This window comes from Trichosurus vulpecula, chromosome 2, assembly GCF_011100635.1.
Source record: "Trichosurus vulpecula isolate mTriVul1 chromosome 2, mTriVul1.pri, whole genome shotgun sequence".
Classification (NCBI taxonomy): domain Eukaryota; kingdom Metazoa; phylum Chordata; class Mammalia; order Diprotodontia; family Phalangeridae; genus Trichosurus; species Trichosurus vulpecula.
This window is the reverse complement of record NC_050574.1, coordinates 337822526-337849505: the sequence shown is the minus strand read 5'-3', so window position 1 is coordinate 337849505 and position 26980 is coordinate 337822526. Positions and strand designations below refer to the sequence as shown.

The 26980-nt window shown below is 42.7% G+C and overlaps 1 protein-coding gene across 1 annotated transcript in view; it reads right to left on the bottom strand.

Annotated features, from left to right (window-relative positions):
• FSTL1 (follistatin like 1) overlaps positions 1–23623 on the bottom strand; it is a 104648-nt gene extending 81025 nt beyond the window's left edge. The window contains exons 1-2 of the mRNA XM_036745716.1: positions 23323–23623; positions 23053–23109 (exon numbers count right to left, since the gene is read on the bottom strand). Coding sequence (XP_036601611.1) covers positions 23053–23109; positions 23323–23502 — 237 coding nt within the window. The 5' untranslated portion in view covers positions 23503–23623. The remainder of the gene's footprint in view (positions 1–23052; positions 23110–23322) is intronic.
• Positions 23624–26980: the final 3357 nt, after the last annotated feature.

Genomic DNA, 26980 nt, shown 5'->3' with positions numbered 1-26980 from the left:
TAGCACTCTATTTACTATACCATCTAGCTGCCCAGGAAGGGAAGACCCATACAGTGTATGTGAATACAAAGTATCTCTAAAGTGATTTAGGAGTGAGCAGTGACTACCAGGGGATCTGGAAAGGCCTCAAAAAAAGGTGGTGTTTGAAGGGAGTTGGGGTCCAAAGAGGTGGAAGTAAGGCCATGCTGGAGCCAGCTCGCATTGGTGGCTCAGGAGAGCCAACTTGTTAAATTTTCAGGGTATTTATACCTCCACTATTGGCAAATGCTACAGATCAGGGCTTAACGTATTATTTTGTTGATTGTCTAGAAATAAGATAGTGATAGATAAAATGTTAATCCTGCAGATTACACTTCAAATTGTTCTGTCCCTTTCTAGAGAACTGGTTGTAAAAATTTTCCAGCACGTGAGAAGGGAAAGGATTCCACACACAGGGAATGTGCAAAGATGGGACAACCTGTACAGAGAAGAGCAGGTAGTCTATTTTGGCTAGAATGTAGAGGGCATGGTGAGAATCATATGAAATAAATTCGAAGGGAGAATCTGAGCCAGATTGTCAAGGGATTTATAAACTCAGATAGACATATGAGGATTGAGGTGCTAGTGAGACACCCCGGGGAAAACAGCAGGCAGGAGGGCTGGAGTTGGTTCAGAGCAGAAATTAGGACTGAATATGTGGATTTTGGAGTCAATTGCTTTGAAGTGATAATTGAACCTGCGGGAGTAAACGAGATCATCAAGGGATAAAAGAGAGAGAAAAGAAGAAGGCCCAGGGCAAAACTGTGGAACACACCCATACTCAAAGGCAGAGGAGAGCTAACTCTCAATTAACCATGATTTATGGGGGAGAAACCTCAGAGGGCAGACCAGGAGGGAATAACTAAAATCGACACGTCTCTAAACCTCATTTTAGTTTCAAACTTTTTCCTCTATTAAATTTATACAAAAATCATTGAAATCTTTTTACATCACCTTCTTTTCTGAACACAAGCCCCTTTCCCTTTCCTATCCCTATTAACAATCCTCTGTGGCAAAGAATGAAAACAAACAAAAGTATGAATGGGAAGCAAATCCAACCAACGCATCAAATGAGTCTGACCACATGTGCAATATTTCATACCCACAGTCCTTTACATCATAGGAGGAAGAGAGATATGATACATTTTCTCAACTCTTCCTGGGTCACCCCTATTTTTTTAAACAATTCCTACTAGGTACAGTAGTGGATAAATTACCTTTCTTTTGACTTTCTTTTGACCCCCAGCACTTAGCATAGAGCCTTATAGCAGGTCTGAATAAATGATTGTGACTGACTTACTGCTAAATTGCAAAATGGACTGATTTGGGTTTTCCTTTTACCTCATTTGTCTTTGAACCTCTGGCATGGATTGTCAAGACCAAAGATGTGAACAAAAGACAGTGTAGAATTGAAACAGATGAGAAGTAAAGGGCTGGATAATGCATAAAATAATCAGCTTCTCAGAAGCTGACTCACAGCGTTTCACTATTGAAAGAGAGGAAAGTCCTGTGGAAAAATAAATGGCCACAAAGATAAGAGTTAGATTTATAACAATAGCTTATCACTGTAATAATAATTATAAAGACAAATGATTTCTGCTGAATTTTAAGTAATTTGGGTACACAGGTCAGGTCTTTTGCTTCATGTATTGGTGTTCAGTCATTTTTAGCCACGACTGACTATTTGTGACCCCTTTTGGGGTTTTCTTGGCAGAGATACTGGAGTGGTTTATCACTTCCTTCTCCAGCTCATTTTACAGATGAGGATTCTGAGGCAAACAGGGTTAAGTGACTTGCCCAGGATCACACAGCTAGTAAGTGTTTGAGGCCAGATTTGAACTTAGGAAGATGAGTCTTCCAGACTCCAAGCCTGGCACTCTATCCTCTGTGCCACCCAGCTGCTCCCCCTCCTCCCAGCTGTTTCATGTATAACTTTCCAAAGTACCAGATGCAGTGCTCTGTATATTAAAGGATCCTGGTGAATTTTGCCTACCTAGGACTTTTCTCTTCGTGCTCCATTGGTGATTCTCCTCTGGACTTTTTCTACTATGCCAAAGAAACCTCTACACCCTGGAAGTTCACTCTATACCATTGAATTTCTCACACTAGAATGACTCTCCAAACCTGTGGCCCCTGCCTTTGCATGGCTGGTTTCTTCAAGAACCTCCATTTTAAGGAGGGCTCCCAAGCCAGCCATACTTTCACTAGTTTTCATGCTACATTCCCTACCTCTCATTCTAGAGATTCTTTACCCTTCCCTCATAGAGGGCGCCTTAGTCTTCCCTCACCCCTCCCCCCCAACCCAACCCTTTTCAACTTCCTTTTATGTGTTGCCTTCCTCCATTATAATGGAAGCTTCCTGAGGACAGGGAGAGTCTTTTTTTTTTTTTGGCTTGTATTTGTATTCTAAGCATTTAGCACAGTTCTGGGTATGTAGGAAGTGCTTAATAAATGCTTGATGACTTGATGAAAGGGTTAGGGTGGTAGGTCAATAATGTACCAGCAGAAGAGACTTGTATAAACAAAGGACTCATTCTTCCCAAGGCACCACAAGACCCTCTGATAAATTCCAATCTCTGTAAAGAGAATGGAGTACTACCTGAATTTTGGAGAAAATTTCACACACCTGGATTTACCAAATGGCAGGATTTAATTATAGAGTGTCTCAGTAATAACATAGGTAGTTTACATGATGAAGAAATATTGGAGCTGGGGGCAGCTAGGTGGCGCAGTGAGTGGAGCACCAGCCCTGGAGTCAGGATGACCTGAGTTCAAATCTGGTCTCAGACACTTGACACACTTACTAGCTGTGTGACCTTGGGCAAGTCACTTTACCCCAATTGCCCTGCCTTCTCCCCTCCAAAAAAACAAACAAAAAAAACCCATAAAAATAAAAAAATAAAAATAAAAAAAAATAAGAAATATTGGAGCTGGAGGAGATCTTGGCAGAGAGGGAGTGATGATGGTGGTGACTTGGCGTGAGATGAGGCATCCAATCTCTTCCAGAACCCAAGGCTGGGAGAGAAATCTCTTCCTCACAGCTGGTGAACAACAAGATCATAGGTGTAGAGCTGAGAGGGACCTCCTCATTTACAGATGAGGAAACCAAGGCCCAGGGAAATTAAGTGACTGCCAAGATCACACAAAAACCCATCAGAAGTGGAATTTAAACCCACTTCCCCTGACCCCAGAGCCAGTCTTTTTTCCACTATAACAGGCTATTTCCTGTGATTCAGCTCCAGACTCCTAGTGTTGTGAATTCTCTACCCATACCACACTGTCAAAGGTACAGTAACAATCTGATCAGCTGGGAAAAACCTCATTCTACTCTTTTCCCTTTGACACTCCCTCCAGGGTGTCTTCCTGCCCCCTCTTTTCTCCTTTCTCTTTTTCACCTTCGGCCTTTTTGCCCAGTTTTGCCACCTGCTTAGGACGGAGTGATAGAAAATGTGCTGGATTTGGGGACAGAAGGCCTGAGTTCAAATCCTAGCTCAGCTACTTACTACCTCTCCGATTTTGGATGAGTCATTTAACTTTTCTGTGCCTGAATTTCCTCATCTGTAAAATAAGGGGTTTGAATTAGACGACCACCAAGGTCCCTTCTGGGTTCAAGTGTGTAATCTATGTTTCTGGGAGTTGTGCATTGAGCAAATTAATGGGTCTGTTGTCAGTTTACCTATAAGTAATAATAATAACTGGCATTTAGACAGTTTTACATAAAGAACCTGTGACTCAAAGTCCATTTGCATAGAACTCTCCTTACTGGCAGGGAATGATTACTCAAACTTCCCACTTCACACAGGCACAAAGCACTGAGTAATTAATCTTCACTAAAGAAAAGAGCCTCAAGCAAATGGGCTTTGAGACAGACATATACTATTTCATTTGCTCCTCACAACAACCTCAAGAGGCAGGTACTATTATTATTCTTACAAATGAGTTAACCGAGGCTAGGAGAGACTAAGTGACTTGCCCAGGGTCATACAGCTAGTATGTGCGTGAGGCAGAATTTGAAGTGAGGTCTTCTTGAACCCAAATTCAATGCTCTATCCATTGGGCCATCTACCTGCCTAAATGAAATTGAGTTCTAAATATGGGTTCAGCAACAAATTGCGTTTGTCATTTGAGGACCAGTTCAGTTAAGTGTGAAAGTATCCCTTGCCCTGAAGGTTGGCTATTAAATGGTGAATTTTTCTGGCCTTTTATTGTTCAGTCATGACACCATTTGGAATTTTCTTGGCACAGATACTGGAGTGGTTTGCCATTTCCTTTTCCAGCTCATTTTACAAATGAAGAACTGAGGCAAACAGGGTTAAGTGACTTGCCCAGGGTCATACAGTCACTACGTGTCCGAGACCACATTAGAATTCAGGAACATGAGTCTTCCTGACTTTAGGCCTGGCACTATCTCTTGCACCACCTGGCTGCCCCTTTCTGGACTAGCAACTCATGAAGACAACCCACCAAGGTAGGAAGGGTGGGGGTGGTTATCTGTCTCACTACACTGATGAAGTCATAAATCTTTTAGAGCATGGAAGAAAGAGTAACATAGATCTTCTAATGCTCTTTTTTCACTTTAAATGCCAGGAACTCTTTATGATCCTCAGAGGGAGGATAATAGGGTTGAAGATTCAGAGGAAAGGTCATCCCCAGAATTTCAGATCTCCTTTTCATCTCCATTCATGATTTGACTTCTTAATAGCTGTGGGAGTGGGCTTTTTCCCACAGTTCCAGGACACATATAGTATTCACTGGCATTATTTCTGGAAGGATTTGCCCCCCCCACACACACTTTTTTGGTTCCCATTATAAACTGTATATTGGCAACTAGATGGTACAGAAGATGAAGTGCTAGACTGGGCATCAGGATGGCCTGAGTTCAAATCTTAGATTTGGTACTCACTATCTGTATGACCTTGGATGTGTGGCTTGACCAGCCTCAGTTTCCCAACCTACCGTCAGGGTGGCTGTCAATATAGAATGAGAGAATATTTGTAAAGCACTTCGCAAACCTCACAGTGTTATGTAAATGCTAGCTATCATTTCTATGGTTGTTGCACAGTGGATAGAAGGCCTGTCTTGGAACCACAAAAACTTGGGTTTGAGGCAAAGGCATGTGTAGGAATCTCTCTCTGGAATTTTCTGAGTCTGGGTCTGGAGGTGGAGATAAGAGCCTTATAGAATCAACCCTATGATGATATCAGTAACGCAGAGGTGTTGAAAAACTCTTACAACTTCCAGCCCTGCTTTGAAAAAAAAAGCATACTCTCTAATATTCCTGACAGATTTGAACCTTAGCAAAATATGTGTCAGAGGTGTCTGAGGAAAGTTTATAACGTACAACATTTCAACATATGCAGACCTTAAATAAATACTGACCTATTCTTTTATTGAGGGAGAGTGGGTAGATTTGCTGGGAAGTAAAAAAGAAACCGGGTTCACATCCTACCTCTGATCCTTACTACTCATGGTCACTTAACTTCTGTGGTCCTCAGTTTCCTCATCTGTAAAATGAAACGTTGGACAAGATGGCCTCTGAGGATTAAATGATCCCCAACATCTCATTTCCAAAGCCTCACATCTGCTCACATCTATGCTCAATCAAGTTCACTTTCTCAGAAGTTCAGCTCAAACCAGCTGAGAATTCTAGGCCAATTATTCGAGAAATAACACCATTCACAGTTTTTCTTAACTTGCACTGTCAAATCAACAAGCATTTATTAAGTGCTACCTATCAAGTACTGTGCTAAGGGTTGAGGATACAAAGGAAGCAGAAACAGTCCTGGCCCTCAAAGAGCCTACATTCTAAAGGAGACGACAATAAGTAAATTATGTACATACAAGGTATATACAGAGTAGATGAGAGGTAATCTCAGAGCACTAGAACTTAGGAGGGGATCCAGCCCATCATCATTCATTACTGTAGTATGTGGCAAGACCTGATTAGTGAGACCAATGCCATTGATACTTGTCTTAACTGGCCAAAATGAACACTAAGCACCAGAAAAATACTTTGGTTATACCATGAAGCCTTTAAAAGGTCAATGTCTGGAAGTCTAGAGACACCAAGATGTGCCTCAAGGTTCAAGTAAAGACAAGAATAGATAGATTGTAGTCAACAAGGAAATATTTAGTGAGATAACATATATTGTATATATTTACACAAAAATATGTTGTATATATTTATACATAATATATACATATAAACATAAACTACATATAAATGTATATATTACACTAAATATATTGGGCATGTTTATATATGAATATTGTGTATATTTACATATAAACATACGAAATGTGTATTGCAAATACATAAAATATAAGTTGAGTGCTAATTCCCAAAGGACTTTTAAACTTTAGAAATTCTCGTTATATATTTTATGTTATTCATTAATCAGTGTGGTATAGTGGATAGACCTGGGTTCAAGTCAGTAGTTTCCTTGGGTACCAAGAAGTTGAGTGACTTGCCCAAGGTCACACAGGATGCATCAGATGTAAGACTTGAAACTGGGTCTTCCCATTCCCAAATCGAGCTCTCTGTCCTCTGTACCACATTGTCTTATGAATAATATTCATATAATGGGGACAAAAAAGTAAAATTTTACATGAATATCTATCTAGCCCCAAAACTAGATCAGATTTGGAAAAAACAAACAATTATAAATTAAACATTGGCTCCAAGTAAAATCTTTAGGAATTGAGAACTAAAGTAGCCTGACTCTCTTGAAATGTAAGGTACCCTGACAACTTTTGAATGTCAAAAGGATTTTTACATAACCTTAAGAAATCTCTTAATCTCTGAGCCTCAGTTTCTGCATCTGTACAAAAGGAGGCAGTAAGGTCTTCTATCAATCTGAATACAGAACAAAAGCCAGGTTTGGGAGATTGTTTTATGTGTTTTTGTTTATATTTGACTGACAGATATGTAGATATATGACAGACATAGACAGATAAAGATGAGCATGTGGAAGCTGGATGACTATGACTTTGCTTTCTTCTATTAGCTTTGATCCTAGTTTAGTTTCATTAGTATGTCAATTAAAGGGGGATTCAAGGGAAGTGGGCTTCATAGCACCCAATTCCACATAACTCTTCAGTAGGGCTCTATGGGACAATAAACTTCAAACCAATACCAGACTGAGGCAATCAAAAGAATAGATTTAATCTTGCCTGAAAACATGATGGCTGGCTTTCATCTGGTTGTCCTAAGCAGACTGTTAGGACCACAGTCTCCATCATGAACTAAAAGGTTCTTAGCCTACTCTTATCAAGGAAAGGTTTTCTACTTACTAGATGGAAGTTGAGATGGCCAGCAGGTGGCCCAGATGAGAGGATGCCTAATAGATGGTACCAGAGAGGGACATTCAGACACCATGCCCCCAGAAGGGAGCATTTCTTACTAAAATTCTCTTTTTTTTTTCTTGGACCTTCACTTCTCTTCTTAGGTTAAACAGTCTTCTCAGTCTCTATGGACTGCTAGCATCATGGGTATCAGGGAAAAGTGAGAGGAAATGAGGAGAAAGACCAGCCAAGGTGAGGCATGCCTAGTGGAAGCAATTCCTCTGATGGGCTTCACAAATCTGAAGTGTGACTTGGAAGCAAAGCATTCTGGCTCCCAAATACCCCATGTTTGGAAGATGCCATCCCCAGGATTCTAGCCTAAAAGTAGTGTGGCCTAGCAGCGTAAAGTCCACTAACCCTTTGTCTATTCCAGCTACTTTTCTCAGGCTTCCATCCAAATCTGGATGGTATCTGTTCAGAGAGGGGAGAATGGGAGGTCTTCCTTTTAGTTTATGCAGTCAGCAGCCTGTTTGATAAACTGGCCAGTGTTTGTTTGGAAGGGCCCTTTTTATGCTTATTTGTTGGCTAGAGTGCTGGACTTAAAGTCAGGAAGACCTGAGTTCAAATCCTGCCGCAAAGATTTCCTAGCCGTGTGGCCCTGGGCAAATTACTTAATCACTCTCAGCCTCAGTTGTCTTATCTGAAAAATGGGGATAAAAATAGCACCTACTTCCCTGGGTTGTTGTGAGGATCAAACGAGATAATGATTGTAGAGTTCAGCACAGTGCTTGGCACATAGTGCTACATAAATGCTAATTATTATTATTTTGCAAATATTAAAGTTCTTTATAAGTCCTGGCTATTATTCTGGTCCAAACAAGTGGCCCAAGTCCTCCCAACCTAAGAGAGATACAGTCATAGGCACAGAGGCCTGCTGTGAAGATCCGACCTGGAGTATTGATTTCTGCGTGTAAAATATGGCAGGGGTGTCTATCACTCTAAACTGGTCTGGAGACTAGGAGGGTCATGGCTTCATGTGGAGCCTGGGGAATGGAGCAAAGTTAGTGTCGAGCTGGGTGCTCTGATCACAGTCATCCCTTAACAAATATTAATAATAAGTTTGTTGTTCTATTATTTCACTCATGTCTGACTCTTCATGACCCCATTTGGGCTTTTCTTGGCAAAGAGACTGGAGTGATTTGCCATTCATTTCCTTCTCCAGCTCATTTTATAGATGAGGAAACTAAGGCAGACAGGGTTAAGTGACTTGTACAGGGTCATATAGGTAGTAAGTGTCTGAGACCAGATTTGAACTCAGGTCCTCCTGACTATAGGCCTGATGCTCTATTCACTGTGCTACCCTGTTAATAATAATAGCTAACATATGTATACCTTAAAATTTTCCAGGTTTTTTCCCTCACAACAACCCAGAGAGGTAGTCAATACAACCTTTGTTTTGTCAGTCAACGATTATTTTTAAGTGCTCAACATATGCCAAATGTGGTGCAAAAAGTCCCCGTTTTGATTTTATTTACTTATTTTTGCTAGAGAGAGTTCCAGGTGAGAAACTTCCCCTACCACTGTAGGCTCACAGCAACCTCATGGGGCAGGTGCCATTATTATCCCCATTTTTAGAGATGGGGCAACTGAGACAGACAAAGGTTAAATGAGGGTCATGCAGCTTAAGTATCTGAGGTAGCATTTGAACTTGGGCCTTCCTAACTCCAAGAGTGACATTCTATTCATTGCCCTACCTGAATAGAAAGCGGAGTCAGTGACCCCTCTTTTTAGACTTCAATACTTCAAGGACCTATGATTTTGCTGGCATCAGAGTTCCTTCCATAAATACAGATTGCAACTTGGTCAATGGTGTTTGAGAGCTGCTGTGGCCAAAAAATTCATCTCCTTTTGGACTCGCTTGTGAGGAATCTCTCCATATTCAGCTAGGTTGGTTTGGGGATGACAAGCATACAGTCCAACAGTCCATCACCAGGACCTACTTGAATTCTTTCCAGTTTGAATGGGCCTGCCAAGACTTGGCTGAAGGTGACCTTGGAAATGACTTAGCCAAGCCCCTTCATCAGATATATGAGTAATCAAAAGCCTAGAGAAAAAGTATCATACATAAAGTTAGCAGTGGCAAAAGGGCTGGACTCCAGTATTCCTGACTGTTCTTCTAGGGTTCTTTTCCTTCCATTATACTGCCTTAAAACTACCAATAAGAAGAGAAATGCAAATTAAAACTTACTTATGATGAATTCAATAGAAGAAGAGATATGTAGGATATGACAATGAAAGCTTCGAGAGCAGAGGTTAATCGATCGATAGGCATTTATTAAATTTCTATTAATAGGTGGCTGACACTATGCTAGGCACTGGCGATGCAGAGACAAAATGAGAATTTCTATCAAGGACCTTACATTCTTTTGGTGGAGAGAGCATGGACATATAGAAGTATACTGTATACAGAATAAATATGAAATTAATATACACGTAGCTTAGGGAGAGAAGGCTTTAGTCATTTGGTGGGCTAGGAAAGGAGGCACCTGAAACAGGAGGCAGAGATTTCTAACCACCCCCAAATACTATTATTATTGAATCATATTATTTTATATTAATATTTTTATTGTATTGTATTATTATTAAAAATAATGACACACTATTAACTTACAAAAGAATATATAACAAAATAGTATCTATGGTGTAAATATAGTATCACTTTCTACTTGTATAGTGCTTTATTATTTGTAAATAGTTTCATATGCATTATATCTAACATCTCTAAATCCTACAATCTCTTTTGGTCCTCCCAACTCAATAAGGAAAGTGGGGCAGGTAAACAACAGATTAAACAAACCTCCCTTCTTTCAATGGAGAGGTGGGTGACTGCATGAGCAGAATGTTGCATACACCCTCAGATGTGGTAACTTTGTTGGTTGATTTTGCTTAACTGTTTTTTTCTTTCTTACTAGGAAGGCTGCAAGTTGGAGTAGAGGGGGACAGTGGGAAAAAAAAAACTTTAAAATCTTGTAACTTTAAACTTTAAAACCTTGAGAAATCTCAATCTCTCTATTTTTATCGCCCTTTTTCAGATAAGACAACTGAGGCTGAGAGTGATTAAATAACTTACCCAGGGCCACACAGCTCTTCCATCTTTGCAGCAGGATTTGAACTCGGGTCCTCCTGACTTTAAGTCCAGTACTCTATCCAACAAATAAGCCTAAATATTGCTGAAAGGGCCCTTGCAAACACTTTAAAGAAAAACAAAGCAGGGTAGGTAAGGGTGCTGTCTTTTTGTTGCCTAATTTGTGTACACCTGAGGACAAAGGGGTATATTCTACCTCCCTTAAACCAAGCCAAGGACAGAAAGGCAATCTGACCCTGAGATTACACAGGCATATCATTTTAAAACATTCATTGACCACCCAGAGGATTCAGACAACTGAGATTTAAGACTGGTTTTGGACAGTTCATTCCTAATGAACCATAAGGTGTAATTAAAATGTAAACTCATTCTAGCTTCCAAAAGGACTAGAGCTTCTTCTGGTCCAAGGGATTTTGGAGAGAGCTGTGGGCCCTGGTCCCCTACACCTCCTTGGTTCTAATTGCTTTTCTTCTAGTATTATAAGCTGGTGAACAGATTCTCTTTTTGCCTCCAGAGAATCAAAGCATGTTTGGGTTGAAGGGGACCTTATTAAGCTCCCTCATCAGCCACATAATCAGCTCAGTCACCGAGAGCCAAAGTGTCATACATTAAGTTAGCAGCAGAACATAGGCTAGATCCCTCTGCTCCTGATTTCCACTCCAGTGTTCTTTCCATTATAACACAACAATTTGAAATTAGTACTAATAAAAGAAATAAAAATGAAAACTCCTCTGAAGCCACACCTTATTTTCATCAGCCACTCTGCTTGGATGCGACTCCAGGATCATCCTGCCTCCCCTAGAATAAGCTCATAGCTTGAAATCTCATCATCATGGTGATTGATTCAACTCTGATACTCAACACCTCCTCAGCACCCTCAGCAGCCTCACCCCTCTGATTAGAGGGCTGGAGGGCACAGCGGCAAACTCCTCCTGGAGCCTTCCTCTATAGAGGGTTCCAGATGTTCCAAGTAAGTCCTCATTTTCCATCAGCTGCTCCATTTAGTTTCCACTTCATAAATATCTGGCAGCTCCCCTGCCACCCCTTTTCAGCTTCCTTTTGAGTATTATCTTCTCTATTAGATTATAAGCTCTTGGAGGGCAGAGATAGTTTTTTTTTCTAATTTGCATCCCCAGCATTTGGTACAGTAGCTTGGAACATAGTAGGCACTTAATAAATGTTTACTGACCATTGACATCATACAAAGCAAACTGGCAAAGAAGACAAAAAGATGGAGATAATTGGTGTTGGAGGGGCTATGGGAAGATAGGCATATTAATATACTATTGTTAGAATTGTCCAACTTGGCAGAGTGTAAATAAGAGTAAGAAGGCTGGAAAGTCTGGAAGGGATCAGGTAGAAATTAGTCCAACTGTTCTGGAAAGCAATTTCGAGTTTTGTGATAAAAAGACCCTAATTGATCATTTTTCTTAGACACAGGCATGTATCCCTAAGGTGGTCAAAAATGGAAAGAAAAGCTTCATATATACTAATATATTTAAAGCTTCACTTTTTCGCAATAACAAAAAAAGGAAACAAAGTAGGTGCTAAGTGATTGGAGAATCACTGGACAAATTGTGCTATGTAAATTTAATGGTATATTAATATACTGTGAGAAATGAAAGTAAAAGAAATTCAGAGTAGCATAGGAAGACTCGTATGAGCTGGGGAAGTAAATCGATCCAATGTAATAATATACATGTCTAACAACTAAACAAAACAACAACGGAACACTCAAAGGAAGTTGAACGCTGAGTAATAGAATGACCAGTCTTGGCCGGGAGATCGTATTTTGGTAGAGAGATTCTGGGGGTGGAGGGGACAGAATCTAGGATAGAAGGCTTGGGAGGTTAGATCCAGTCTCCTGGTGAGTTTTGCTTAACTTTTTTTCTGTTCCCAGAGGCTCCTAGTGGCCTGGGAAAAGGAGATAGGATACGTCTGGGAAATTAATGCGGAAAGGAAAGAGGGCTGGGTAAATCAGAAGCGTGGCCACAAGAACTAGAAGCCAAAACAAAGAGAAATGTGAAGCTCTGACGTTTCTTGTCTTCTGCTAACAACGATATCAGATCCTTTGCTGAGACAGTCTTTACCATAAAATACGAATGGGTCTATTCTATTTGGTTTGAACCTCCTGTAGAATCACGCCTACACGAAGCTGGCCACCTCCTCTTGTCCAAGCTATAGTCATTCTCTTAAATTCTAGAACTGTGGTCTCTCAGGGGGCTTGAAGCATGAAGAGCAGAGTAAGTAAGAATAAGAGTTAGCATTGATATAGCTTTAAGGTTTGCAAAGCATTGTGTGTGTGTGTGTGTGCGTGTGTGCGTGTGTGTGTGTGTGTGTGTGTGTGTGTGTGTGTGTGTAAAATTTGATCCTCACTATAACCCTGGAAAATAGCTGCTCTTATTATTGCCACTTTACAGTTTGGGAAACTGAGGCACAGATAGCTGGAGGGATTTCTGCAGGGTTACATACATCCACTAAGTCTCTGAGGCAGGATTTGAACCCAGGCTTTTCCGACTAAAAATCCAGAGCTCTATCCACAAAGCCACCTAGCCCCCTGTACGTAGAACCTTCTGAGCCATTTCTGGGGATCTTGTAAAGCATTTGAGCATCCCTGTCAAGACGGAACCACAAGATCTGGTGCTGAATTATGTACAGGAATAAGATCATTACAAGTTCAGGGAGCATAATAGTCCTTCTGGTTTTAAGAGTAAAAGTTTAGAAATGCAGTCTTAAGACTTGAAATTTAGTGGACTAGAAATTTTATTACTAGCCTGTTGGTTAATAAGTACTTTGTTATGAGGGGAAACTAGGGAGAGGGTATAGCACCAGGCCTGGAGTCAGGAAGACCCATGTCCCTGAGTTCAAATCTGGCCTCAAACACTTACTAGTTGTATGACCCTGGGCAAGTCACTTAACCCTCTCTGCCTCATTTTCCTCATCTTACAGGTAAGCTGGAGAAGGAAATGGCAAACCACTCTAGTATCGTTGCCAAGAAAATACTACTGAAATGACTGAACAACAATAATAAAACTCTGATTGACTGGTTACCTGATTTCCATAGTCAGCAGTCTGTAGCTCTTGGGCAGCTCTCTAATAGTCTCCAGGTTAATGAAAAGGAATGCTTAGAACTGGAGCTGTAATTAGGCTCAGTGGGCTGAGTTCTTCCTCACTGAAGCGGAGGGTGTCACCAGCTCAGGTAAACTTAACCTTGCATAAAATCTAGCTCTAGGGTGGCAGAAGCCTTACCCACATCCAGAAGGCTTGTCTCCATTTGGTGTAAAACTCCAAACTTTTAAAAGTGAACAGCTGACAGAAAACATTAAATATGTGGAGAATTATTTTCTTCATGGTGAAAAGGTTTGCTATTATCGAATACGGAATTTGAGGAAAAGGAATTGGAATTTGTTTTAGTCTTAATGATGGGTTTGTTAAACTGTGATGAACCTCTCCCAAAGGACCACTAGGGAGCCACAGGGTCAGGCTCTCATTAAGAACGTCTCTTTCCTTTCCACTGATCCTGAGTGTGACTGTCATCCTGTGATAAAGAAAACAGGGAAGGAGTCAGAAAGTCTTGCAGATAAAGTATATCTGCTTCTGCATGAGAGAGAGGAGACAGGGGGAGGGAGGGGGGAGACAGAGAGAGAGAGAGAGAGAGAGAGAGAGAGAGAGAGAGTCTGTGTGTGTGTGTGTGTGTGTGTGTGTGTGTGTGTGTTGGCAGAGAGGCAGTAGGGGAATGTAGGGAATGACCAAGACATTTGCTCATCTGACTTCCCCCTTGGAGAAGGGATTTGCCCAATTAACTAAGAGAGACTTCCTTCCTCCAATTTCCCCGAGGGAGGTAATGGGCTCAGATTCAACACACCCTGAGAGAGCCCTATTACATCTGCAAAGAGGAGGGGTTTGTAGAGAGCCAGATCCTGCAGTTTAGGTCCCTGGTACCGAAGGAGACAGAGCTGGGACTCACACCCAGGCCTCCTCCTTCCTCAGACCAGTGTTCTCTGCACAGCCCCCCAGCTCTGCCTTTCCCAGCTGTCCCTCTTCCCCTCCTCTCAGCCCTTTCATTTCCTTCTTCCTCTCCTCCACCCCTCTCCCCCTTTCTCTATTTCTTCCTCTGCCATCCTTCTCCCTTAACTACCCATAATATGGAACTGAAGTGTATTTAGTAAAGGCAACAAACAATAAAATCCATTTTATGTCCTATCTTCTCAAATTAAATGGTGAGTTAAATGTCTAAAGTGCTTTCTCTATCCTCCCCTGCCTGGTTCAATGAAATTGCTTTTTAAAATTTGTGTATAGCCTTAGAATGATTTTCCCCCCAGTGGGTGAGTGGCTTGATGTTGTAAAGATAACCTTTATATTTAAAGATAAAACATATTGTAAAGAACCACCATTCTTCCACTGAGCCAGGTCTGTACCTTTGGAACCATCCTAAATTCTTCCTTCTTCCTCATTGTTGTATCTAATCAATTGGCAATTCTTGTCTACCGCCTCAACATTTCTTGCATCTCTCCTCCCCTCTTCTCACACCATAACCTCCATTGCCCTAGAATGACAACAGGATGACACCCTGAGATTTTAAAAAGGCTGAAATGAATCATAGATTTTAGAACTGGGAAGGACCTCAGAGATCAGCCAAGTGCAGTCATAACTAGGGTGGGGTGACTGGCGATTTGCCCCAAGGCAATAAAATTTAGAGGTCTCTGGCAAAACTGACATTCTTCAGACACACAGAAACAACTGAGTTTAGTACCAAGTGAGCAAAAATTCAGTACCAAACCTATGAAAGGCAGCCCGAAGTAGTGGATAGAGAACCAGTGTTATAATCAGTAAGATGTGAAATTAATTTCCACCTCTCCTACATACTGGCTGTGTGGCCCAAGTAAAGTCACTTAACTTCTCAAAGCCCTAAGACATCTCTCTAGGACCAAGAGGTCCAGTAGATACCCACCTGCATTGGTAGAGGCAGAGTCAAATTCCTCAGCCCCCTCCCACTGGATTTTTACCTTATTTTGTTCTACTTCACTTCTTGGTCATTTCCCAACCATCCTGTCTGCATTGGGTCATTCTCCTCCCACTGGGTGCCCTTTGAGATCCCTTGTATTGTTTTCTCTTCCCATCCGGATGTAAACTCTCTGAAGGCAGGCTCTATCTTTTTTTTTTTTTGGCAAGGCAACTGAGGTTAAGTGACTTGCCCAGGGTCACACAGCTAGTAAGTGTGAAGTGTCTGAGGCTGGATTTGAACTCAGGTCTTCCTGACTCCAGGGCCAGTGCTCTATCCACTGCACCACTAAGCTGCCCCTGACAGGCTCTGTCTTGCTAGTTTGCATCCCTAATATGTAGTAAGCACTCAATAAATACTTTTTCACTCATGCAGGCTCCCTATACCAATGAAATCACAGTGAGCAAGAATAATAATTTAAAATAAGCGGCTTCCAAATGGTGTGCTCCTTCCCCTGGGCAGATACGGTCCAGGTGAGTTCCCCTCCACTCTCCCCAGCCATGTCTTTGCAGTGTCCCGTTGGCTATCTTCTATCCAAATGAATTAGTCTTAAAAAGATGAATTGAGGTCACCCCTTGTGAAGTTTGCCCCAATAGCAAAATTTCTAGTTATAGCTTCTTCATTTAACAAATGAGGATACTAAGACCCAGAGAGTTGAAATAACTTTTCCAAGGTCATACAGGAAGTAGCAGAATCAAGACCTGAACCCAGGTCCTCTGACTCCAACCCTTGTGCTCTTTCTGATACAACATGTGGTGTTGCTGTTCAGTCTTTTCTGACTCTCCATGAGCCCATTTGGGGTTTTCTTGGCAAAGATACTAGACCAACCATTTCCTTCTCCAGTTCATTTGACAGATGAGGAAACGAAGGCAATCAGGGTTAAGTGACTTGCCCAGGGTAACGCAGCTAGTAAGGGTCTGAAGCCAGATTTGAACTCAGGAAAATGAGTCTTCCTGACTCTAGTTCCAGCACTCTATCCACTGGGCTACTTAGTGGCCCTAGCTACAGCATACTGGCTCTTACTACTGTCCTTGTCCCTTGTCTTCTTTGTCCCATTATCTTGTCACCACTAGTCTTTCTTCTAGACCTCAACAATACATTACTCTCACCATCCATCTTCTTTTCTCCAGGGATAAGATGGTCCTTCTCCTTACCAATACCAACCCATTCCCATCTCCTCTAGCTTTCAGCTCTGATTGTCTTCTCTTCTGCCCTAATTTCCAAGCATTTCTTATCTATGGGCTCCTTCCCTTCCACTTACAAACATGTCCAGGTCTCCCCAGATCCACTGACTTGCCCAGGGCCATATAGCCAGCATATAGGAGAGGTGAAAATTGATTCCAGGTGTTAACTGACTTTAACACTGGCTTTTTATCCAGTACTGCAGGATGCCTCTCAGTGGTTTTCTATTAGATTCTTGCTCATTACCTAAGCTAAGCTCAGTTGTTTCTATGCTGCTGAAGAATATCAATTTTGCGAGCAACTTCTAAATATGTGCTGGAGCCAGCTCATACCGGCTCCAAAGCTGATTGTTAAATTTTCAATAAGAGCATTTATACCTTGGAAATTGGCAAACCTATCAATCAGTGTTTGATTTGTAGTTTTGTTAACTGTGTAGATTTAAGAAAGTGATGGAGAAAACATTACTGATGCAGATTAAACTTAAAAATATGTTCAACTTTTTTGGAGAACCTATTGTTAAACATGTAGAAGCACATTCCTGCTCCCATTTATCAGAAAAAGAGAGACACAGAGTAGTGCAAAGGAAAGAGTGCTGGATGTGGAGTCAGTGGACTTCAATTCAAATCGCAGCTTTGCCTTATAGTACTATGTAACCTCAGGGTAAGCTATTTGGCCTCAGTTTCTTCATCTGTAAAATGAGAGAGTCGTACTCGGAGATCCATTCCAGCTCTAAATCCAGCCTCTTAGAAACTTTCACTTGACCCGTTGACTAAATCTCTCTTTCCTGGTAGAATTTAGGATCCTTGAGGGAAAAGACTGTCTCACATCTACATTTCTACCCTCAGCACCTGGAACAGGGCCTGGCTTTCAGAATGCCTGCTAAGAAGTTGATTCCCCTGCAAATAGGCCTTAAAATCATTCATTTCCCTTTTATCAGATTTCGTTCTCAGCAAGTAACCTTCTAGTCTTTTATCTGGTTTTATCAGTAAACTTTCTCACCATGAGGGGAGGGAGGGAGGGAAGGAGGGCGGAAGAGAATAAAGTCGGGCAGTCAGTCAACTAGCATTTATTAACCTGTGACATGCCCCAGGAACTGTGTTAAGCATTAGAAGAGTAAAGGGTGACTTGTGTAAGGGATGTTGGGAGGGAGTTGTGTCAAATTTTCATCTTTGGTCAGGTCTCATTGCAAATTAATAAATTTATCATCCTTGATTTTTAAATCAGCCACCTATGGGTTGAGCTTATCGTGAAGCAGCCCTTCGTTTTTAGGCGAATTGATCAAATTGAGCTTCAAAAAGATTGAGTGTAAGAATTTATCCTAGAGCAGATGTAACCACCAACCCCTCCAGGGCATCTAATAACTGATGACACTCACCAAGGTTGACACGTCCTTCTGCCAGGCTGTACTCATTAGGGCTGGCAGCTTTACTAGAAGCTGGGCTACTTCAGCTTGCTACCTAGGATCATAGATTTAAATTTGGAAGTCACCTTAATCCAACCCCCTCATTTTAGAGATGAGGAAACAGAGTAACTTTCCCACAGTCACTCAGTGGCAGAGCCACAATGTGAACCTAGGTCAGGGGTGGGGAACCTGCAGCCTCAAAGCCACCTGTGGCCTTCTAGGTCTTTGGGTGCAGCCTTTGGATGGAGTCCAAGTTTTATAGAACAAATCTTTTTATTAAGGGGATTTGTTCTGTGAAGTTTGGATTCAGTCAAAGGGCTGCACTTGCGGACTTAGAGGGTCAAATGTGGCCTTGAGGCCCGCAGGTTCCCCACCCTTGGCTTAGGTCCTCTAACTCCCAATCCAACCCTATTTCTCTGACATCATGCTTCTCTCTTTGACGATTAATCACCAGATCATGTAATTTTCAGACTCATATACATATACACAGAGACATAGTGATATAGGCAGGCACATACTCTAAAGAGTTCCAAGGCTCTATTATTTGTTGGACAGTAGAGAGTATGGATGAATAAATGGATCAGCTGGAAGCTAGGTGGGGCTGAGCCAAGTTAGTGGAATGGATTACAGAAAATGAGTTGTGTAAGCAGCAAAAATCCACAGGGGCCTCATGAAAAAGATGGAATGCGTATGAAACAGTATCATTTCCCTTGACCCCTCCCAAATTTTTTTTGAAAAACTTTTTGTGAGTTATAGCTTTTATTAGGTGATTCGTTAATTAGATAGTTTATTAAATATCCACTATGTGAAAATATGGCAGCTAGATGGCACTGTGGATAGACTGCCAGACTTGGAGTCAGGAGGACCTGAGTTCAAATTTGACCTCAGACACTTACCAGTTGTATGACCCTGAACAAGTCACTTAACCCTGTTTGCCTCAGTTTCCTCATCTGTAAAATGAGCTGGAGAAGAAAATGGCAAACCACTCCAATATCTTTGGCAAGAAAACCCCAGATGGGGTTTGACACAATTGAAATGACTGAACAACAGCAACAAACAAAACTCTAGGCTAAAGTATCAGAACATAATTTGTGTAATATTTCAGCAGCTTTAAATTATGATGACCAAACCTAGTTATCACCTTTCCTGGATCACATCTGGTTTTGAAGCCATATCATTCCCTTGCTCCTTCGCAATTGGCTAAAAGCTTTTTGTCCCCTGAGGATTTTGCCATGGTCAAGAATTCCCTGTGTGGGAACTCCCTCCACCAGAGTATGACTTATCTATGACTCGAATAGCTAAATGCTAAGGCAGAAGTGGACCAAAGTCACTTAGTTAGTCAGTCAGTGAACAAAGACATGAGTTCAAATTATGACTCAGCCTGTATGATCTTAGGAAAATCACCTAACCTCTTTAGGATTCAGTTTCTTCAACTGTAAAATGAAAGGATTGAACCAGACAACCTGGAAGGTTTCTTTTATCTTCACACCTGTGATCCTAGAGAGTTGCCTGACCCATGTTAACCTTAAGTGAGCTGCCCAGGGACACATAGGTAGCAACTTCTATCCAGCCCTGCTTTAACGCTAGGATCTAAGAAAGGAGCATGGTGCCGTAGAATGAGCCCTAAATTTGGAGTCAGAGGCTGTGGATTTGACATCTTACTCTGCTATTTGCTGCCTGTGTGACCATGGGAAAAGAATTCAACCTTTCATTACCTCATCTGCAAAATGGTAAAATGGTGCCGTTTTGCAGAAGATATCTTTTAAAGTCCCTTATGTCCTCATATCTATGATCCTATGATATACCTTTTAAATTAACATATTTTCACCTTGGTCAGGCAACAATATCTTTCAAATTATTCAGAGGTAAGCCAAAGATGGTGGTGCAAATAGCCCATTTTAAAAAACCACAGTCTATATTTCCTAAGAAAAAGTCCCAAAACATCACTCCTATTTTAGTCAACTGAAAAAAAAAAGTTTTTGTGACTTTCTAAAGTTTTAAAAAATTCTTAAAGATGGTTATTACTCCTTAACTACACCTATATCTCTGTATCTCCATATGTGTATGTATGCATGCATGTATAGATGTATATATAGCTGTATAAGTGCATATATGTATGTTTACACATGTATGTATTATATGTATTCATGTGCATGTTAGATCCCCTTGTAACAAACAATGAACTGTGTTTTTCTACCTTGAGATAAGGATCAGGATAGGGACTGGACCTGTGGTTCTATTGGTATAATAGGGAGTTCTGAGGGGGCCACCTCCCTCTACCAGCCAACGCAGATAGGCACTTAGGAGTCTTACAGCACCTTGTTTGTGTTATGGACAATTTTGGCAGCCTAGTGAAACCTATGGACCTTTTCTCAGAAAAATGCTGTTTAAGCACATGAAATAAAATACATAGGACAAAAGAAAAACAATGTTATCAAAATATTAAACATATTTTCTCTAATTCAGAATCACCATTTTAGAGAATTACCTAGAACACCAAGTGACTTGGCCAGAGTTATCCACGGTATCATCAGTGGGACTTGAACTGTGGTTTTCCTCTCTTTAAGAAGGGTTCTCTATTGATTCAACCACTTTGTCTCACCATCATGGGAGCCAATAACCATAAGGTGCATTAAAACAAAGTTCAATGCAGCAGATCGATGCCACATGAAGATGACTGATCTGTTACATGAATGACATATGATTTATTATCATTAAGAACATAGATATAAATATACTTGTCCTTTCTATTTCAAGTCCATCCTGTCAAATGCATCCTTAGAGGTGATTTGCACCAAAATCATTCAGTACAAGACACCTAAGAAATTGACTGATGGATAAAAGGGCACTAAGAGATAAGCAGAGGCACATAAAATTAGCCCTACTCTCACTAACCCCTTCCTCCCTTTTATCTGCTTTCACATACATTGCACTAAGAGCTTTCTTCATTTTTATGCTACAACCCTTGGTTTCCGAGTCTTAGCTTCCTTCTCATGTCTCTTCTTTTTGCCTCTTTTTTTCCTTCAAGAATTTTAAGAATGACTTATGCAAGACTTGGGGCATCTAGGTGATGCAGTAGATAGAATGGGGTCTGGAGTCAGGAAGACCTGCATTCAAATATAGTCTCAGACACTTACTAGCTGCGTGACTCCTGGGCAAGTCACTTAACCCTGTTTGCCTCAGTTTCTTCATCTGTAAAATGAGCTGGAAAAGGAAATGCCAGACCATTCGGTATCTTTGTCAAGAAAACCCCAATTGGGGTCATGAAGAGTCAGACCCGACTCAACGGCAACAACAACAAGTAAGACTTAACAGTTCTCCATGCTTTTCCATCTCCATCAGGAAACTGCCAAGCTGGGAGAACTTTACTTGACAGTTCAGACTTTCTGAATAGCATAATAATTACAGCAGGACAAGCAGCCTGGGCAATGTAACATAGCTTTATTTTCCCCAAAAGAAGCACAGAGAGGGTGGGCGGAGCAACATAGCAGACACAGACTTCCTGCTTTAAATCTATGATCCTAAGAAGTTGCCAGAACATTAACATACAGGGACCCACGCTAATAATTTTTAAGCTTGGCGAGAAATTAATTTTAACACATCTGTCTCTTGGCCGCGGCTGCTTCTGTTTTCTAAGTCCCTGAAGTCACCAAGTTCTTTCAGAGGACTGTGGATTCGATCCTCCCTCGGTTACAGACAGTGGGAACAGAAGTGGTCAAAGCCATAGGTGAGCTCAAACCACGGGCTAGGTTTAGGCCAAGGACTACAAATCACTAATTATGCCTTGCATTGTGCTTTTCTGGCTCATTCTGCTTTTCTGGCTCAATCAACAAAATGACAGGGAAGAGGATAAGAATGAGTTTGAAGACTTTTCTATCTTAAGGAAAAAATCTGTGCTCACGATCTGCCTGGGCAGAAGTGATTTGAAGAAGGGTGGGGCAGAGCTGCAACATGAAGGGAAAAGAAATACCCACCAGGGACCTACTTTTGTAATGCACATTCCATTTTCTCTCCCTCATGTAACTGGGTTCGTGCTTTTTAATTCCTTCCACATTTCCTGTAGTAATTGTCAAATATTTGGCTTCTGACCTCACTCGTTCTTGGAGGCCAGAGCCCCCTGGGAATTTAGTATTGTTTATTTTCTGAAAATAGACCTTAGAGTTCCTGGGGGATGAGTGAAGGGGTTCCCCGGGGTGCGGGGTCTGTCGGTTTGTTCCCAATGACAGGAAAGAGGCCTCAAAGTTCAAAAGGAAATATTTGCAAGAAAAGCTCTGAAACACTTTCACTGATAATCCTGGAGCCCCCAAAGCAAGTACCCGATACATCACTAACATTCGTGCAGTCTGAGCTGTAAGGGATCATTTCCATTCTGTTACTTTAGAGGGTATAAGTCTGCCCGTGTTAACGTCTCATACGTGAATACCAAGCTGGAGAGAGGGCCAGGAAGGGAAACTATCTCAGGGAAATCGTCTAACTCACTTCAGAAAGAGAACTTTTTTTCACCCCAGAAGAAAGAGGAGAGACATTTTCTTCCATTTCAGCCTAGCGTTTTCTTTGTGGGCAGATAGTATTGGCGGGCGGTTGGGGGTGGGGGAGTGGAGAAGGAAGGCTTCCCCATTGAGAGGGCAGCTCAAGACGCCTTTAGGAACTCCGCAGCATGTGGGACACCTCCTCCGATCTCGACTGGATTCTGGTGGCTCTCTACTTCTCCCAGAGCCCACTCCCTCCACACTCCCTCCATGTTAATGCCGTGTGTGCGCGCGCGAGTGCCTGTCTTCCTCTGCCCGGCCGACTTTTTGCCAATTTAGGGTTTATACTAAACTTTCGCAGGAGGAGGAGGGTCACACGCAGCCAAGGGGCCACTCGCTCAATCCCCCTCCCACCCCCCTCCTCCCCACTTTACTTCTCCTGAGTCTGCTGCAGCTTTAGGGTTAGCCCAGGGCGGTGCAGCCAGCCGCAGGAATGACCCAGCTGCTGCGGCTCCACTAGCTCGGCCGGACTGGGGGGCAGCTCACATACCTCAGCGTGGACCCAGGCGATGGCCACCAGGGCGAGCACGGGCAGGCTTTTCCAGATCTGCGAAAGAGAGAGCATCATGGGGAGACTGGTGTGTGGTGGGGTGGGGGTAGAGAAAGAAATGCAGCACCCCCCCCCCACTCCCCACCCTACAAACTTCCTCTCGCTGCCCCTTTCCTGTCCATTCTCCTCTCCGGGAGCTCCCCTGAACCCAGGCACCCCCGGATCCTGGGCCGGCCGATCGTGAGGTCGGCGCCCCGCCAGCTCCCTCACCATCCTGGGGCTCCTTGGGTCCCGGGCGGACGGCGCAGAACAGAGAGGCAGGAGGCGAGCCCACTCGGGCCAGGCAGAGGGAAGTGAAGGTGGGATCTTTGCTTTTTCTTCTGCCTCTAGAGGAAATCTGATCGGGGCTCCAGGGGAGGAGAAACTCTGTTCCACCCTCCGCCTCCCCATTAAGACCCCTCCCTTCCTGACCGCCACCCCGCGGAGCTCCTCCCTATCCTCCTCCCCCCATCAGCATCAGCGGCCCCCACAGCTCTCTGCTCCCTCTCCCTGTTTCCCTCCTCCTCTTCCCCCGCTCAGCCTCAGTGATTCCGTCGCTTACTCCTTCGTTCTCCTATCTCTCTCCTTCCCTCCCCTTACCCAACTCATCCCCATCCCTGAAGCTCCCCAACCCCAAAAGAGACTCCTGCGTGGGTGGGTGGGGGTGCTGCTAATAGCAACAAAGCAGAGGGAGGGGAGGTGGGGAAGGGACTCGAAGCAGAGAACCCCTCCTCCCTCTACATCCTCCCCCCTCCCGAATCTCCTGCTGCAACCTCGCTCCCCCATCCCGGGGCGCCTGCAGAGGCAGCCAGGTGGGCGGTACCCAAGGGTACTGGAAACCCCGGCAGCGGGGAGGAGACAGGGGAGAGTAGCCTTTGGAAGTGGGGGAGTGGAGCCTCTCGACTTAAGGGAGCGATTGAGGGAGGGGGAGAAGAGGTTTCTCTGCGGCTGGGGGCAAAGTGGGGAGAGGGGCCTCTGCAGTGGGACTTGGGAGGTGCCCCTGAAAATGGACTGTGAGGAGGTAGAGGGAGAGGTAGGGGAATAGAGAGGCCGGAGGAGGGCTCTGTAGCTAGTTTGGGGGCTGAATGGAGACCCAGTTTTCTCTCCCTTAATTGTGGATCTCCTGAGGAAAAGGTGAAAATCTCTCCTACTATATTTACTATACCATCTTGAAAGAGCCCTAACATTAAACCTCCTTCGCCATCGCAACTCATCTTAACCTTTCCCTCCAGTTTCAGAAAGCGCTGTGTTCCTCCCTCCCACTCTGTAAGCCAACCACCTACCTGTGCCCTTAAACCTATGCCCTCCTGATCCCTGAGAGACTTTGTTCCCCCAATTATGCCAACCCCTCCAGCATCTTCCATAGCTCCCTCTCCACCAGCTCCTTTCCCTCTGCCTTGCACAGTATCTTCCCTTATTTAAACAACAGAACCCTCACTTGGCCCTGCTGTCACATCTAGTCCAGTGTACCTAATTTTCCCTGTCAAAACCTCTCAACCAGTTTCCTGTTTCTTCTCTGTCCTGAACATCCTGCAATCTGCTTCCATTGTGTTCCTGAAACTGCTCTCTTAAAGGTAGTGATAATCTCACTGTCTAATCCTCATTCTCCCTCTCCTCTTAATTGCACTGGACTGTCAATCAATCAACAGACATTTATTCCCTGCTAAAGTCTGTGATGGAGAAAAAAAAAACCCAGAATAAAGCAAAGTCCTTGCCCTCCTTAGGTTTACAATCTAGAGAAAGAGATATGGGGATACAATACAAGGTCATGTATGTGTCATCTGAGCACTATGATAATAAATACTCTAAGTAGTTACTCAATAAAAAATGTTTTGAATGAAAAGAAATAAGAGTTCAAAGGAGGGTGATTTCAGTTGGGATGATATGGAAAGTGGATTTGCCACTGTTGACAACTCCATTCTTTTTGAAAAGCTCTATTCCTCTTTTTTCTGTGATGCTATATCATCCTCATTTTGCTACTATTACTTCGTTTTATTTTTTGTGACTCCTCTTTACCCCATTGTCTTTTCACTGTGGTTTTCCCCTAAGGTTTAGTCTTTGATCCTCTGCCTTCTCTATATTCTCTCCCTTTAAGATGACATCAGTTCATGGGGTCATCTTCTCTATGGTAAAGTCTACCAAATGTAGAGACAGCATAGTATAGGGCAAAGAAGACTGGAAAAGGAGTTCAAAAATCTGGGCTTCATCCTAGTTCCACTTCCTTCCTAGCTGTATGACTTTGTACAAGTCACTCAACCTCTAAGTGTTTGGGTTTCTTTATCTATACGGTGGAGATAATAATATTCACCATTACCTAACTCATGGAGTTGTCTTGGGTCAAATGAAATAAGCATGGAAATTTTAATATAACTGTTTCCTGTCTATAACTTATAGGTTTGGAGAGTTCCTTGAGGTTTAGAGAGGTTAAGTCACTTTGCTGAGGTCACACAGCTAGTAAGTGTCAATGATCGGATTTGAGCTCAGATCTTTCTGATTTAATGAGAATAATATTAGCTAACATTTATATAGTGCTTACTATGTGCCAGGCACTGTGCTAAATGTTTTACAATTACTGTCTCATTAAATTCTCCCAACAACCCTGAGAGGGAGGTGCTATGATTATCCCCATTTTACAGATGAGGGGGCTATAGAGATTACATGACTTACTTGTCCAGGGTCACACTAGGGAGCATCTGAACTCAGGTCTTTCTGACTCCAGGCAGGATGCTTTTTCCACTGTACCACTTAGCTTTCGGGATTAGCATTCTATCCATACACCAGGCTTCCAAGGCCAAGGTTACCCTCTGCTTCCTGGGCCACCTTGACTTTTGTTTGATCACTGGACTTTGATGACCGGAAGAGAGAATGAGGCTGATGACTTTGTGTAGCTCTACCTCACTTGAATCCAGTTCACATGAAAGTCAAGATATCACCCTGGGGATGTAATTGCCTTCTACCAGAATGAAGGATGAACAACAAAGCACTTTGTAAATGTAAAGTCCAACAATAGTAAACCACTTCAGGACCAAATAGAGTGGGACCCTGTATCCACTTTTCTGAAGGGGCCCCTCTGTTATGGTCCCATTCTCTCAGTCCAGCTAGGCTTATTCCTGGGAGATTCTGGCATCTACCGATAGCAGGGCTAGGATCCCTCTTGACACAGTCAATCTCCCCACCCCACCCCCACCCCCAGTCTGGTACCCAAGGACAAATTAGTTAACGTTTAGGATTAAGCTCACATCCAGGATTTCCCCTAAAGGAGAGAGTAGAAAGGTACTCAGTGTACAATATGGACCAGGCATAGGACAAGTTTTTGTTATTACTTTTCCCCTACAAACAAAAGAAATGCTAAAAAAAAAAAAAACTAAAAGAATCTCACAAGCATGCAACTAAACAAGAGACAGTGTTAACCACTGTTGTACCATGTTGGGAGACAGCGTTAAAACCCTCTAAACATGAAGCAGCTTGTAAGACTGCTAATTAAACATTTACTATTTCACCTTGGTTCTGCACTGTCTTATTCACAGTCCATGTCTTCTGGGAAGCAGACCTTCACGTCCTCCACTTGGTGGTGGTTGATTTTCTGATGTAGATCTTCCCTTGCCACTGGTCAGCTTCTCTCATTGGACTCAGTACCTAAAATCATGAAGTCATTTCTAAGCTTGGACACATCCTCCTACAGAACAATGTGCAGTCACTGACTCAGGAAAGGAAACATAAAGCAACAAAGACAGCCAGGGGCCCAGGTTTGAGCTCCATTGGTTGAATCCAAATTCCACATAGACTCGGTCACAAGGTGGAGGTGAAGAGCAAGTCTTGTCCTCCACCTAGAGACAGAGCACATTACTTGCCACAAGCAAGAGGAAAGCAGCTGGAAGTCATTTCTCCT